This window comes from Syzygium oleosum, unplaced genomic scaffold (genome assembly GCF_021117445.2).
Source record: "Syzygium oleosum isolate NSW1041296 unplaced genomic scaffold, Sole_v2.1 Sole_v2.28, whole genome shotgun sequence".
Classification (NCBI taxonomy): Eukaryota; Viridiplantae; Streptophyta; class Magnoliopsida; order Myrtales; family Myrtaceae; genus Syzygium; species Syzygium oleosum.
In genome coordinates this window covers 1,401,176-1,415,930 of record NW_026607512.1, presented here as the reverse complement: position 1 = coordinate 1,415,930, position 14,755 = coordinate 1,401,176, and the positions used below count along the sequence as shown (strand labels likewise).

Here is a 14,755-nt window from a genome sequence, read left to right as displayed (position 1 = left end):
GCGGCTCCTAGGTCAGGATTCCTCGAGACCAGGCGCAGGACCCTAATGCCCGAGCTCAAGACCTGGGATTGTACTCGAAACTTTTTCCTAAAATATAAGTCACCATTGAAAATACGTTTCCGACGGTAAAATTCATTTTCCACGAAACAAGAGAAGTCGAGATTGTACTGATTGCTATTTCCAATTTTCCATGCAAACAGGGGAAAATCATTATATATATATATATATATATATATATATATATATATATATATATATAAACGAAAATAAAGGAAGCCACAAAGCCGGCGCCAATTTCAATCGAGATAAGGTCCTTCAACACTTCTTCGCTCCTTAACCCCCCCGCAAAATCTTGTGGCTCTCTCTCTCTCCCTCCTCCGTCGGCGGGACGAAGACGACGGCGAGCGCGCACTCCGGCGAGCCCACCGCTAGCGCCGCCGAGCGAGCGAGCGAGCAAGCAAGCAAGCATGACTCTGCTTCAAGCTTCCCTCCTCTGCAAGGCCTCCCTCCCTCCCTCTCCTCCTCCTTGCTCTTCCACCTCCTCCTCCTCCGGACAGCGTCTCCACTGCCACTCCCGTCTCCGCTGCCCCCGTTGCGTGACCTTCGACCCTCTCCCCACCTCGCTCCGATCGAAACCCGCGCCTCGGAACCCCCGATTCCGCGCCGTCCGCTCGCTGATTCGCTGCGCATTGCGGCCCGACGGCGTGGAGGCGGGCCCCGAGCCGGCTCCCTCCGGCGATGGCGAGGCGGGGTTCGGCGAATTCGGCGCGGGGAGCTCGGGCGTCGCGGCGGGCGGTTTGGAAGTGGAGGAATTCGGCGGCGGGAGGTCGGCGGCTGAGGCGGAGAGGGTGCTCGGGGGGGTGAGCTTGGAGGATGGTGAGGTGGTCGGCGAGCGCGGTTCGGAGAGGATTGAGGGGGAGAAAGATGGATACTTGGTGGAGAAGGACGGAGCGAAGAGTAAAATCCCGGCGATGGTGTTTCTGATGGGGGTGTGGGCGATGCTGAAGAGTGGGTACGAGAGGGTTTTGGCGGGGGATTGGCTGAGCTGGTTGCCGTTCTGGAGGCAAGAGAAGAAATTGGAGCGTCTGATTGCGGATGCCGATGCCAACCCCTTGGACGCGGCCAAACAGAACGCTCTTTTAGCTGAGCTCAACAAGCACAGGTATTGGAACTAGTAAAAGCTTTGTTCTACTTCGTACCCAATTTGTCCGAAGCAGTGAAATGGAGTTCCTCGACAGAAAGTATGGCTTTTTAGTGTCGTTTGCAATGTCTGTTTCTGTTGTGGCTTTTCAATTTGCATTTTAAGCATCGCCTTATTGTTAATTGGTGTGTGAATCTTGGTTTGCCATGCTGGCTTAGGACAAACTTACCGTATTGGAGTTTGAGTGCGTCTTGGCTCTCGCCTTCTCAGTATAGCGTGAACATGCACTTGAACTAATGGTTCTATCTCTTTGGATGGCGCTTGTTGTGTTGCCATCAATCGACTCATCTGTTGTTGATTTCATTGATGAAAGAAACTCTTATAATCTTACTGATTTATTAAGCTCGATGGATTGAATTTTTGGCATCAATCTTTGGATGCTTTACCTTGCGTTAGGTCATTTGTCCTTAGGTCATTTGTCCTTTTCTAACTCTTCTTTTCCAAAGTACAATGATGTTTGCCATAATTTTTGTTCTTCTCAAGGGACAAAATGTTCCACTATGCTGGCAAATTCCGTGCGGGTTTATAGTAAAGTTACTGGCGACAGAGGAATGCATCTGTGGGTGTTGCTGTATCTTTTTCGTTTGATAATGTCATTGTTCTTTTACTAAAATTAGCTATGTATGACTTGGCTCCTTTTCTGTTTGTTGCCACAGTCCCGAAACTGTCATCAAGCGTTTTGAACAAAGAGACCATGCTGTTGACAGTAGAGGAGTTGCAGAATATCTTCGAGCTCTTGTTGTCACCAATGCAATTGCTGAGTATCTTCCAGATGAGCAAACTGGAAAGCCTTCTAGCCTTCCGGCACTGGTAACTTGGTCGCGCGCACTGTTTTTGCCATTGTCATGTAGTTACATGCATTTCTTCTCTGGAGAATTTAGCAGACCAAGTGAAATTTTTTAAGTCGATCATATGAGAAATTTTTTCCTTCACTAGTCCATTTAAAAGATTTTCCTTCACTCGTCCACTCTTTTATTTGAAAAATGTGCTTATTCCATTAGTGAATCTTATATGTAGTTGCAAGAATTGAAGCAGCGTGCATCAGGAAACATGGATGAACCTTTTCTAAGTCCTGGGGTATCTGAGAAGCAGCCATTGCATGTTGTTATGGTGAGGATTAACCATTTTGTGATACCTTTGAATGCGGGCAGTTCTTTTTCTTTGTTGCTTCTTGTTTAAATGCCATATGATGTTATCTCTCATTAGGTTGACCCCAAAGTTTCAAACAAATCACGTTTTGCTCAAGAGCTTATCTCAACAATCTTGTTTACCGTTGCTGTTGGGTTAGTATGGTATGTGCTTTTCCTCTGCCATTATTCTCTTCTTTTTTTCATTTTTTCTTCTAGTCGAAATGTTATGTGTGTGTGCCTCTATTGACTAAGCTGGTTACAGGTTGATGGGTGCTGCTGCACTTCAAAAGTATATAGGAAGCTTGGGTGGTATCGGTGCTTCAGGTGTGGGCTCGAGCTCTTCCTATACCCCTAAGGAGTTAAATAAGGAAGTTACGCCTGAGAAGGTATCTGTGAGCAGTTCTTATGAAATAGCTGATTTTATTTTTCATCCCATCAAACTCTGTCTTATGTGCACATTTACATATCCTTTGAAGTCATATATATTTCTAGTAAACCACTTCATACATTCAAAAAGTATGCCTGCACTAAAAATTGTTTTTCTTGTAGAATGTGAAGACATTTAAGGATGTCAAAGGCTGCGATGATGCAAAACAAGAGCTAGAGGAAGTGGTGGAGTATCTCAAGAACCCAACTAAATTTACTCGCCTCGGAGGAAAGTTGCCTAAGGTTTGTTTAAGTCTTCATCGGGATATCTATCTTCCGTTGATTATCGATGGCTGCAAGTGCTACAGACATTTTATTCAACACTATTCTTCTAATGCAGGACAACTGTATGTATGTTTCCTTCATGAATTTTTATGATAACCAGATTAAATCGATCTTAAAAAGCTGGAAAATTTTCACCTCTTGTGTAATCATATAATATTATAATGCCTAAATGCACAGATATATTTGCTCAAACATCAGTTTAGCATGATATGAGTTATTTCATTGCTAATGCTCTTGCTCTTGAGGTCAGCTTCAGTTGCTGCTTGCTCTTAGGAAAGGAGACGTCACATCGATTGGCATTTATTTATTTGCATATTACAACGCAATGGCAATGCCTTGTGTATCCTGTCTGTGTACTTACATGAGCTCCTTATCTGCCTTCTGCAGGGAATTCTTTTGACAGGAGCTCCTGGAACGGGGAAAACTCTCCTTGCAAAGGTATATGCTCCTTGTCTGCTGCTCGGTAGTTGAACGGAATGCATTGCCATTCACTAATTGTACATTTGTCCTTGACTTTTTGTGGAATGAGGAAATTTGAGATTGCTCGTCTGCTGATAGTGGTTATTTCAGTTTTTTATCATGGCTCTTGGTGGTTTGAGATTTCTGTAGTGTGTCACACTGAACTTTGACCTTCCCCTTTTCTCTCTAAAAGCCTTAATCCATTGCGTTATAAACATAAGACAATGGATAGGATTAGGTTTTAACAACTCTAAACAAGTTCCATGGGGCTTCTATTATGGCCACAGACGTTTCAATATCAATAGGCTATTGTGGATAAAGATGCAACAATCTTAAAAAGTGATCCGTTGTTGGGGTACTGGCATTTCCTCATGGTCAGTGATTTCTGGGTTTCCTTGGTTTTTTGCAGCAAAGTTCATATTAATACATCCTGAACTTTTCCAATTACTAGTTGATAAGAGGAATGAACTTAACAATTATCGCTTTTCTCCTAAGTTTGTCTGATATAGGGTCACTTGGCTTAATGATTTTGTCCTCGATGATTTCTTTGAAGTTTCTTAGCTATTGAAGTTACTAAATGTATATCAATTAATTTGCATGTTGAAGGCTATTGCTGGAGAAGCTGGGGTGCCTTTTTTCTACAGAGCGGGGTCTGAATTTGAGGAAATGTAAGCCATTTTTCCTTGCTATGCTATAGATTTCGACATTAGCAGGTTTCTCTGTTCTTCATCTAGTGTCGAAATTATGGCATGCTTGTTTGCCAATTGCTCGTAACAATAATGTCTTCCGGTAAGCTCAGTAATTATTTAGTGATAAAGTAGCTAGAATGACTATTCTGTCTATCGAGCAATTGCTCGTACGAATGATGTCACATTTATTATTTTGCATTACTTAGTCTATACAGATGGAAAGGTCTGAAGAACTATTGTAATTTATTAAGCAAAAATTTATGCATCAAAGTGACTTGCTGTTGAAGCAACGGTGGACTGGGGCAGACTGCGGCATAGTTTCTAGCAAAATTATTGTACTATTATATAGTTGTTGATTCATCTCTTGAAAGCTTGTGATTGTGATCGAGTGTATTGCTGTTACAAGCACAAGATACCCATCAGTTGCCGATTAGGTGTTAGACAGCTACTCTCAGCTTGAGAAAATTGAGGTTCTAGGTGAAAAGAGCAAATGCTTTAAGTATCGCCTGCATTTAGGTACTGCAACCATACACTATTTCACTAAACTGCATTCACCCAGAAGTGATCAGTACAACAAAAGTTGCCTTTTTCCTATCTTTGGCCTTTATAACTTGGCATTTTGAAATTTTTTCTCTTAGTGCTGCATGGGCAGCTCTTAGGTGACGGTATCTAAGCTGAACCCATTTAAGGCCCTTGTCCTTTGCACCTTGCAATGGTGCTGGGCTAATGCCTCAAGAGTGTCTAACTATATCTCTCTGGAGCTACAAGGACTTTTGTTTCCGTAATTTATTAACATCATACTTTTCTCTCGTTAGCATATGGCTATAATAGTCTATCCTCTTTCATACAGAATGATCTAAGTTATGACTGTCTTGGTTCTGTGGATTATTCAAATTCCTCTGTTGGCTTGTGATCTTGAACTATAAAATCTTTGCATTTGAACCTTGCAACTAATTTTTCTATTTTTATTTAGTCAAAACTCAAAAATTAGTTGCTTCCAACTTGTATGACAGGTTTGTTGGGGTTGGTGCTCGGCGTGTGAGATCCTTATTTCAAGCAGCCAAGAAGAAGGTAAGCTATCTTCAGGCAGTCTCACTGGCCCATGAATTTGTATTGTTAGCTTGTTAAGAAGAGGGTTTCCCAATATAGGACAAAAACAATGAGTAAGAAATGTCTTTGCGAGGATTCAAATTGCCTTCAAGGGAGATTCAACTTGAGTGAAGCACTTTTGTTTTTGGTGAGAGAGTGAAGCACTTTAATGCTGAGTAAATTGAGAGACATAGAGTTACTGTCTATCTTTGACACGCACGCACAGGCCGAGAGTGGATGGCTTCTGTGTCTGTGTTTTTCATTCTTGTTATATTGACAGTTTTCACATGGTTGCACAAATTCTGTACTTATTCGTATCTATGTCTTATTTTCTTTGCATCTCATTTAATAGGCTCCCTGCATCATATTCATTGATGAAATAGATGCAGTTGGTTCCACAAGAAAACAGTGGGAAGGCCATACAAAGAAGACATTGCATCAACTGCTTGTTGAAATGGATGGTTTTGAGCAGAATGAGGTATAAATGGAGTAATCTTACCCCCTGATGGGCTTTTCTGTATCCTAAACCCATGAATTTTATCTGCAGGGAATCATATTGATGGCTGCAACAAACTTCCCTGACATTCTTGACCCTGCCTTGACAAGGCCTGGCAGATTCGACAGGCATGTAAGTTCTTTGATCCTCTATAAGCATCTGGTTTACTTTTTATACATGTCTAGATATACCTTCTTTGCTTTTATCTTGGGCTCCGATATCAAATGTCTTCCAAGTTCAGTAATCTAATTATATGCTAAAGGAAAACCAAAAATGGAATAATAGTTGAAATTTCTTGGAAAAGTTATCAATCAATATGGCTGTTATTAGCCATATGAGATTATAGCTATGTCTTAACTTTGTCTTTTCCATTTTCTTTAAGAAGTCCAATTTCGTGTCATTTAGTCATTAACCTTAAAAATATTGGTCTCCATTCGTAATATCCTCAGTATATTAGCTATATGAGATTATAAACTCTTAAGGGTCCTTTCTACTGCACCTGACTTTATATAAGAGCTCTCTCTTTCTCTCTCTCCCCCTTTTCATGTTATGTGTGCTTGCTTTTGTAGACCCCAATAAGAAGTTACCTGATTAATTGGTCATAGATGGAAACTTTGTTGTTTTTAATGTGTAATGAACTGTTTATGGAATTGATGGAACCTTAAAACTGGTAAACTTTCATTTTAGATTGTCGTGCCAAATCCAGATGTCAAGGGTCGACAGGAGATATTAGAGCTTTATTTACAGGATAAACCTTTGGCAGATGACATAGATGTCAAAGCGATTGCTCGTGGCACTCCTGGCTTTAACGGGGCAGGTGACTTCTCTTTCTTGCTATCTCAATGGTGTCTCTTACATCTGGAAGATGTTTTGTTGTAGCTCTTCACTGTTCTGACCACTGCCAATTTTGATAGATCTCTCAAATTTGGTGAATATCGCTGCCATCAAAGCTGCTGTTGAAGGGGCAGACAAGTTAACTTCTGCGCAGTTGGAATTTGCTAAAGATAGGATAATAATGGGCACTGAACGGAAAACAATGTTCATATCTGAAGAGTCAAAGAAGGTATTCTGGAACATTTTTTCCTCCAAATATGTCGACAGATTAAACTATGTAGGCACAGTTTGATGCTATGTTCATAACAGGTCAATTGGATCCTGCCATCTCTTGAATTAAGTCAAAGAACATCTTTGCCATAATATGTTTTGTACTTCTGACTCTTGACACCCATTTTCTCAGCTCACTGCATATCATGAGAGTGGCCATGCAATAGTTGCCTTTAACACTGATGGAGCACATCCAATTCATAAGGCAACAATCATGCCTCGTGGATCTGCTCTGGGAATGGTCACTCAGCTCCCATCAAGTGATGAGACATCTATCAGCAAGAAACAGTTGTTAGCCCGTCTTGATGTTTGTATGGGAGGAAGAGTTGCCGAAGAGCTCATTTTTGGCCAAGATCATATCACAACTGGTGCAAGCAGTGATCTTCAAACAGCTACTGAACTAGTGCAGTATATGGTAATTTCCAACCACCATGGTATCTTGGTATATTTTATATGTAAGGAGCTGCAGGTGCTTGTTAATCATTTATGCTTAGAAGTGCATTGATACTCAGTCAACTAATATTGTAATTATAAAATTATTCTTTTGAGCAGCAGTCAGATTTCAGTTTGGCTGTGTTTGTTTTTTCTTTTTCTCCAGTTAAATTTGTCAGCATCAGGATCTGTACAATGCTCTTTTGTTATATAACTTTTCATCATTTCATTTTGATTGCTTAATCTGTGATTTTTTTGGTTTAAGGTGTCAAACTGTGGGATGAGCAACGCAATTGGTCCGATTCATATTAAAGAGCGACCAGGCACAGAGATGCAATCTCGCATAGATGCAGAAGTATGATTCTTGTCATATGCATGCATGGAAGTATTTTTGTGAGCTATTTGTGCTAAGTTTTCTATGGATGGTCGTGCAGGTGCTTAAGCTACTGAGAGAGGCATATGATCGCGTGAAGGCCCTGTTGAACAAGGTTTGTTCGGAGATTTATTTTATATCAGTGGTCTTCCTGTATAAGAACCTAGGTTTAGTTTAGCCATGTGATGTTCTTGCTCAGCTCATATAGAAATCTGGTTAGTGAACAATAGGCATCATGCGCGTGCATTGAATTGCGTTTTATATCACTAATCTGTCCATTTTTCAGCATTGACAAAAGGCTAATGTGTTGCTATCACTATACTCTCCATTATGGTGGTCAGCCATTACTGCTGAGTTGCTGGATTATGGTATTAGTCAACACAGCTGGGAAGCTCCTTAACTGTTAAATAAGCATTCTAGCTTTCATCTTGCCTCATTGCTCTTCTTTCTGACACCCCACCCCACGCCATGCCACCCTGAAAATCCCTCCTCCTTAATATTTGCTTAGGTGCATGTCTCATCTAACTATGATTGACTTGGCCCTTACCAATTCCGCAGTTACCTTGCATATTCTGTCGACTGCTTTGGGGCCATTGGCCCATAATCAGCATTGGCGCATCATGGATTTGCATGAACACCTACCTATTGGAAAATATGTAAAACTTCGTCATAATGCAAATTACAGATTTCAGTCTTTTGACATTATTTCAGCATGAGAAGGCTTTACATGCATTGGCAAATGCGCTTCTGGAGTATGAAACCCTTAATGCAGAAGATATAAAGCGTATACTACATCCTTATCGAGAAGGAAGTCTGCCTGAGCAGCAAGAACAAGTAGAAGAGGGTGAACTTGTATTAGCATGATTGGAGTCCCATGAGTAGAAGCCTGAAGGACAGTATCCAAGCAACAGAGAAACATGGGAAAATGGAGCAACTGTGTCGAGTTCTCTTGCTCCAGTGTAACAAACTGTAGGGGCAGGTTGCGCAGCTTATTTGAAAGCGTAAGAGGTAATTGTTTATAATGTATTCTCCATTTTTTCCCCTACAAGCTTCTGTTGACAGGAAAAGGAAGAAGTGAAGGTAAAGATTATATTGCCTTACATGTAGCATCTCCAAAGAAACAGTGCTCTTAGAAACCATGAGGAGATGGTTGTCATAAATCATCAGAAAGATGGTGTAAAACTGTCAGACCCACCCATTCTGGGTGAAATTTTGGTTAGCATTTGACAAAAATGTATTCTGTCTTGTTATTTATGAAGTATTCATACAAAAAAAGGAGGAAGAAGAGAAGAATAAGAGATCGCACTTATTTCGTGTCTTTTGTCCTTGTTTAATTGTAACTAGAAATGCAAATGCAGTTCCCTGGAGGAAATACTGGAAATGTCATCAAAGATCTACTGCAAACTACAATACTGGATAACAGAAGTTATGACCATTACATACTTAGTTCAATGGAAGTTTTTTTCTAGCTACTAGTTGAAGATACTGTATGAGATTTCCTTTCTTAGGTAGAATTTGTCTCGTTAAGTTGGAGGCAAGACACCATTCCATGAGAGAGAATCTCCTAAGGCAAAATACGCAAGATCAAACTTTTCTTTGTTTTTCTTTCAAAATGCCCTTTTGAATGAGGTTGGGGTGTGCGGTCTTCTGCGCATCCGATCCCCGTCGGATTGGTGTGCGGTCTTCTGCGCATCCGATCCCCGTTGGATTACAGTAACCCATCCGACTTATTACTTGGAGAGCTCTTAGGGGGTTCGTTACAGTGGTCATGGCCGTACTTTGCTTGCTTTTATCTCATGCAACTGATTCAATTCAGATTTGTCTTGGAAAAATTGTCATGGAATAGAAAAAGAACAGAAATCAGGAGTGAGCATAATTTGGGTGGGCGGTTCTCACATTAGAACCGGGAACCGCCCGTTGATTCCATGGATCCACCCGAAAACCGGACCGTCGATCCGATCCGATTTTCGGGTGGGTCCATGGAACTGGTCCCACTAGCTAAGGATGGAGACGGAGATGGAGAGTCGGAGACAGTGAGGTGAGAATAGACTGAGAAGAGAGTGAGAATAAGCATGAGGCGAAAGCAAAAGAAGTGTTTTTCAGCTCAATGTGAGGCTGTGAGTGTGGAGCGAGTTAGGTTTAGTTTAGGGATTTAGGATTTTTCTTTTTTAAAATAAATATATATTATATTTATTATTATATTACCAGTCCGATCTGGGTTGGTGGGTGGGCGGTTCCATACCTGGAATCGGGAACCGGACCGGTACTCACCAGTTCCCAAAACTTGGAATCGGGAATCGGATCGATTCCCTTAGGAGCCACCTGTTCCGGTCCAGTTCTAGGCGGTCCGGGCGGTTCCCAGCTCTTTTGCACACTCCTAACAGAAATGCGTTTGCTAACCGCATAAAATTTCTTTTTATTAATAATATTTTGAATTTTTTCATATTTCTTTCTTTTTTTTTTTTTCCTTTTTTTCCTTTTTTTTCTATTCTTTTCTTTTTTTCTTCTTCTCTTTCCTTGAACTATGGTCAGGGCCGGCGAGGGCATCACGGCCCTCGCCGGCTACAGGCCAAGGCCACCCTCGCCGATAAGGGCTAGACCCTGGCCGCCGCCCTCGCCAGATCTCGCCCTCGCGGCTTGGGTGAGGGTCACCCTAGCCGAATCCTCGCCAAATCCGGCGAGGACGGCCCTCGCCTAGGCCGTGAAGATCCAGCCCTTGTCGGCCCTGGCCTGTGACCGGCCACCGACCACAGGCCGGGAAAGAAAAAGAAGAAGAAAAAAAAAATTTATTTTCCATTTCCGATTCTTGTTTTTAGAATTAAGAATCAACTTTTTTTTAAATTCTTGATTCTATTTCGAAACTGATTCTGGAAACAAATTTGTGCCTGGGAAGAAAAAATTTAGCAAATGGATTTACGTTCTTTTTTTGTTCTGGGAATAAAAGAATAGAATCAAGTACTGTTTGGTCGGTTTGGAAATAGGCCCTTAGAGGTGACCTGATTAATATCGCAAAGCGGTCACATACTCCATTGAGGTGCTAACAAGGACTGCTGTGTCGTCTTGTTTGCAAAGTTCAGTCCGGAGGGAGTGGTTGAAAGGCGAAGACGGGAACAGTCAGTGAACTGAGCTACGAAAGAAAAGAGCCATTAGTCTTTAGGTTTTTTGTTTGGATAATAGGCTGTACTAATGCGAGGACGATTCCTGTCATCATTTGCGTTTTGAACGCACTGCAAGTAAGAGGAATGCAACATCAAACTATCAAATCGCCTTTTCCATGGAGAAAGGTGGTGAGTGGAATAACTTCGACGCATGCCAATCTTCAAACCGCCTGTCGACATCGCGTATAGAGTGAAAATGCGAGGGAACACAGCGAGACCAATCAATCCCACCAATGGCGGTAGGACGTATGAAGCCGCTGATACCCTATATGAGTGCAGGGGGCGAGACTGCCCGTCTCATGGGGTCGGCAAAGGCTACGAAACAACAGTAGAACATCGTCACGGCGCTTATGGTGATAACTAACACGAGTAGACAGAGACTTCCCAAATTGCAAGACAGACTAGAAACCCGTGAAGAAGTACTAGTAGTCCTCGTACTGAATACAACTTTCATTACCAAATGAAAGCAAATGTACACGACTTTATCCAGCACATATACAAAGGCACGAAACAAACTCCTCCCGGAGAATCATGACCCTTTTTCTTCTCTCATCCTTTAATACCATAAAAGGGGCTCAGTAATTCTCTAATTCTTGCGCCACCAAACATGAAATTGAGCAAATGATTTCTAAGAGGTGATGAAAAACTGTTGCAGCGCCCAAAAAAAAAACCCAGAGAAAAAGAGTGTGACAGTATGATGAGATTAGAGAAAACAGTAGTGCCAGTCTGTCTCCAAAGCCTCTTCAAGTGGAAAGCTTCAGAAGCTTCATCCTCAGCAACCTAAAATGCCAACACATCACGGCCTCTATGTTCACATCATGTCGATGGGCTCAGTCCGGTCCTGCACTGCTAGCCGCTCTGAGACATCAGCAAGAGATTTAAGATTGCACTTGATCAAGGCTTCAACGAAGTAACAAGTCTCATCCTTGGTATTACCCTCGGGAACATCCACCACATATGATTCAATCACCAAAGTCCCTGGCCTTCCTTCAATGATCTCTGGATGAAGAGAAATGATTGAAGAGTAGTTCTGAAATACAAACAATGAAAAACCAGAAGTTATAGAAATTTGACCCGGAACGAGGGACTCCACATGTCACTAATAATAAGCATCATCTCTGCCCGATTCAGTATGCATTGTAAATAATGATGTTAGAAGTTTCATCCCACTATAGAAAAGGAATAGCAAAATCAGACGATAGGATGCCCTGTGCAAAACATATTCAAACACCAAAGGGCCGCTTCCTAGAATATTAAGAACCTGCATTCCCAAATTAACACCGCATTGAGCATAGGCTTCAATGCAGCATGAAAACTCTTTCCAACATCATCCCATTTCGAGGACTCACAAAAGCCCCTCGGATGGTTTCACAATCTGTTCTGCATACAACAATGTGTTTTATTACTTCAACAAGTCTGCGCATAAGATATCCAACATCTAATGTTCGTACAACAGTATCCACTATTCCTTTGCAGGCTCCGTGGCCAGTAATTATATATTCTGCTAAAAGACAGTCCATCGTGTAAATTTCGTTGAATGGGAAAATCAATCATTTGTCCTTTGAGGATCTAACTTTTTTTCTCTCATACGTACTAATTAGTGTACTTGAGATGCATTTCCTCTTGCTCCCGAAAAAGATATTAGAGGGACTGGCTTAAAGGGGTTTGTCATCCTAAATTATGATTCATTTCACAAGATATAGCAAAAGAACTCAGTGCCAAAGATTATTTTAGCTTTTTTTGTCAAGTGAGGTATCAAGATACTGTGTACAAATATCAATACGTTCTAAAAGTTGATATGTTGAATGTGAACAATGATTGAGCACCTATACTGATCAAACACATTGCGACGTGCATAGATCCAGCAGCTAAATTGTGGTTTCTACATCAACTTTCGAAACAATGAGTGCTCTTACATGGGCTTCAAAGAGAAAACTACTGTTTTTAGAAGAATTCTGGGAAAAATGATAACATTGGACGCTAAAGAATGGGACACACGGTAAGACCAAAGGAGAACCAAGAGATCAAACAATTAGCAGACAAACATACCCTAAGCCTGTGATCCCCACCGACGATCCTAATGCTCAAGATATGCTCATCATCATCAAGAAGCTCCAATCTCTCTGTACTTGTAGTGGCAGGAAGTCCGGACTTGACATCAACTTCCCTCAGACTACCAATTTCGAGATTTCCACGCACAACGCACCTGCTGACAAAAGGCTTATACTTTTGGGGCTGATCAAACCTTCTCACCAAGGACCAGACCTGGTTGAAAGGACACATGAACAATAATCATCAAATTGACATTTTCAGACGATAGCAGAGACATTGTAAAGGAATTAATACAGAGAAAGTTGCGTGAAGGCTCAAAGAGGAAACTTTTTATTTGCCATTTATAACGTCACTGGCGCCATTAATTACTCCCAGATCTCCCATCTAGTTAATTCAATCAATGAACTGATAGAAGCATGGATTCCCGTTTCCTCTGATTCCCGAGCAAAATACCCAGAAAGGAAACTGGGCCAACTACCAAAGACAAACGTTCCAACGTTATCAAAAATCAAAAACAACACCGCCTCCCCTCCCCCCCCCCCCCCCAAAATCAAGACCAAGATCAATTCCTCCCACAAAAAAGGTTTCGGTCAAACGTCGATCTTTAGCTTCTTTCGTTCTATTTCCTGAAAGAAACAGGGGAAGAGAGTACGGAAGCTCGACACTGATCGCATGCAATCACACCAAACCAACCCTTCAACCCAAAAAAGAACATATCCCGGAAAACAATCGAACACTAGCGAATCTAGAGAGAGAGAGAGAGAGAGAGAGAGAGAGAGACACGGGCACTTCGCTAAAGCAATACAGCTCGGGAAAACATCGCTCGCCCCATCGATGACCCCACTGTATCGGTGCACCAATCAACGCGAAACAGATCAAGCGACGAGTCCTATCCAAAAAAAAAAATCCTTCCTACTGATGCAAACATTTGCATAGAGACGCGCGCGCGCACAGATTTGACCCCCCATCCCACATCCACAGAACCGCGGAAAACAGGCGTCCCACACCGAGCGCGTCGAGAGGAAGGAATTACGAGCGGGACGGGAGCCCTGATGTGCTTGACCAGCGCGGAGCTGCACTGGTTCTCCGCGACCTCGTGCCTGTGGTGCCTCCTCATGTACTCCCGCTCCATGCCCCCGATTTCGCACCCGTTCGCGACGGCGCTGGCGTTCATCTTCCTCCGGCCGCCAAGAAACCCTACGCGAAGCGCGGGCTCAGCTCGCTCGCCGCCCCCCTCTCGGACATCGGAAACGGAAAGGAACAACGAGGAGGAGGAGGATCGGAGGCGGAGGGCGGAGGGCGGAGGACGACAAGCAACGCGACCGGAGCCGGCGGCGGTCGCCGTAGAGCGGATCTCCGGCCGATGGATCACCCTTCGCGAGCGCGCGATCCTCTCTCTTAGGGTTTATGCTGCGAGCGCAGAGCGTACGTCGAACACCGCCATTGCCGAAGCTGGAAAAGCTCTTATCGCTTCCTCCCATTTTCATTCAACAGGAAAAATAATTAAATAGAAAAAAAATTTCCCACTTTTTTTTGTTATTTACTTTTTCGTCCTCGGGATTTGCGATTCTATTCCAATTTGCCACAAGCGCCACCTCCACGTGCAATTTCCACCCCAATTTCGCGCGATCGAAACGCCCCCCCCGATTCGGGGACTAATTACGATCGTGCCACTCGTTTTGTCCGGTTCTGGTGTGTCTTTTGGCGTTTTGCGCATCGCCTCCTCACGTTTTGACGAAAAAGGACACGCGAGGGGGCCGCGGGGGGGGGGGGGGGGGCGGGGTTAGTTATTTTCCTTTTTCGGGATGGCGAGCGAAAATGGGGAAATATTAATTTTATATTTATTTAAGAAATGGGGGGG

General features: G+C 42.7%; 2 protein-coding genes across 3 annotated transcripts; one reads left to right on the top strand and one right to left on the bottom strand.

The window, feature by feature from the left end:
- The first annotated feature begins 294 nt into the window (after positions 1-294).
- Positions 295-9,003, top strand: LOC115675250 (ATP-dependent zinc metalloprotease FTSH 11, chloroplastic/mitochondrial). Its single transcript, XM_030597851.2, has 17 exons — positions 295-1,162; positions 1,858-2,011; positions 2,219-2,311; positions 2,408-2,493; positions 2,594-2,717; positions 2,881-3,000; positions 3,430-3,480; positions 4,108-4,169; positions 5,204-5,261; positions 5,632-5,757; positions 5,827-5,907; positions 6,463-6,592; positions 6,690-6,838; positions 7,013-7,294; positions 7,577-7,666; positions 7,746-7,799; positions 8,396-9,003. The coding sequence occupies exons 1-17, from the start codon at positions 468-470 to the stop codon at positions 8,546-8,548; spliced, it is 2,508 nt and encodes an 835-aa protein (XP_030453711.1). The 5' UTR covers positions 295-467; the 3' UTR covers positions 8,549-9,003.
- Positions 9,004-11,277: 2,274 nt separating this feature from the next.
- Positions 11,278-14,366, bottom strand: LOC115675252 (abscisic acid receptor PYL8). 2 transcript variants are annotated; one of them, XM_056303699.1, is made up of 3 exons: positions 13,811-14,366; positions 12,892-13,107; positions 11,278-11,872 (listed from the first exon to the last, which is right to left on the bottom strand). In XM_056303699.1, the coding sequence occupies exons 1-3, from the start codon at positions 14,066-14,068 to the stop codon at positions 11,654-11,656; spliced, it is 693 nt and encodes a 230-aa protein (XP_056159674.1). In that variant the 5' UTR covers positions 14,069-14,366; the 3' UTR covers positions 11,278-11,653. The 2 variants fall into 2 exon arrangements, with proteins under 2 accessions (XP_056159674.1, XP_030453712.1); XM_030597852.2 differs by having other exon boundaries at positions 13,928-14,362.
- Positions 14,367-14,755: the final 389 nt, after the last annotated feature.

Excerpts from the sequence above, each read along its gene's own strand:
- LOC115675250 (XM_030597851.2), top strand. The coding sequence starts at position 468 with ATGACTCTGCTTCAAGCTTCCCTCCTCTGCAAGGCCTCCCTCCCTCCC. Across the intron at positions 2,012-2,218 it reads CTTCTAGCCTTCCGGCACTG|TTGCAAGAATTGAAGCAGCG; the intron begins GTAACTTGGTCG and ends TCTTATATGTAG. Across the intron at positions 7,295-7,576 it reads CTGAACTAGTGCAGTATATG|GTGTCAAACTGTGGGATGAG; the intron begins GTAATTTCCAAC and ends TTTTGGTTTAAG.
- LOC115675252 (XM_056303699.1), bottom strand. The coding sequence starts at position 14,068 with ATGAACGCCAGCGCCGTCGCGAACGGGTGCGAAATCGGGGGCATGGAG. Across the intron at positions 13,108-13,810 it reads CTATGCAAATGTTTGCATCA|GTCTGGTCCTTGGTGAGAAG; the intron begins GTAGGAAGGATT and ends CCTTTCAACCAG. Across the intron at positions 11,873-12,891 it reads GTGGGGATCACAGGCTTAGG|AACTACTCTTCAATCATTTC; the intron begins GTATGTTTGTCT and ends TTTGTATTTCAG.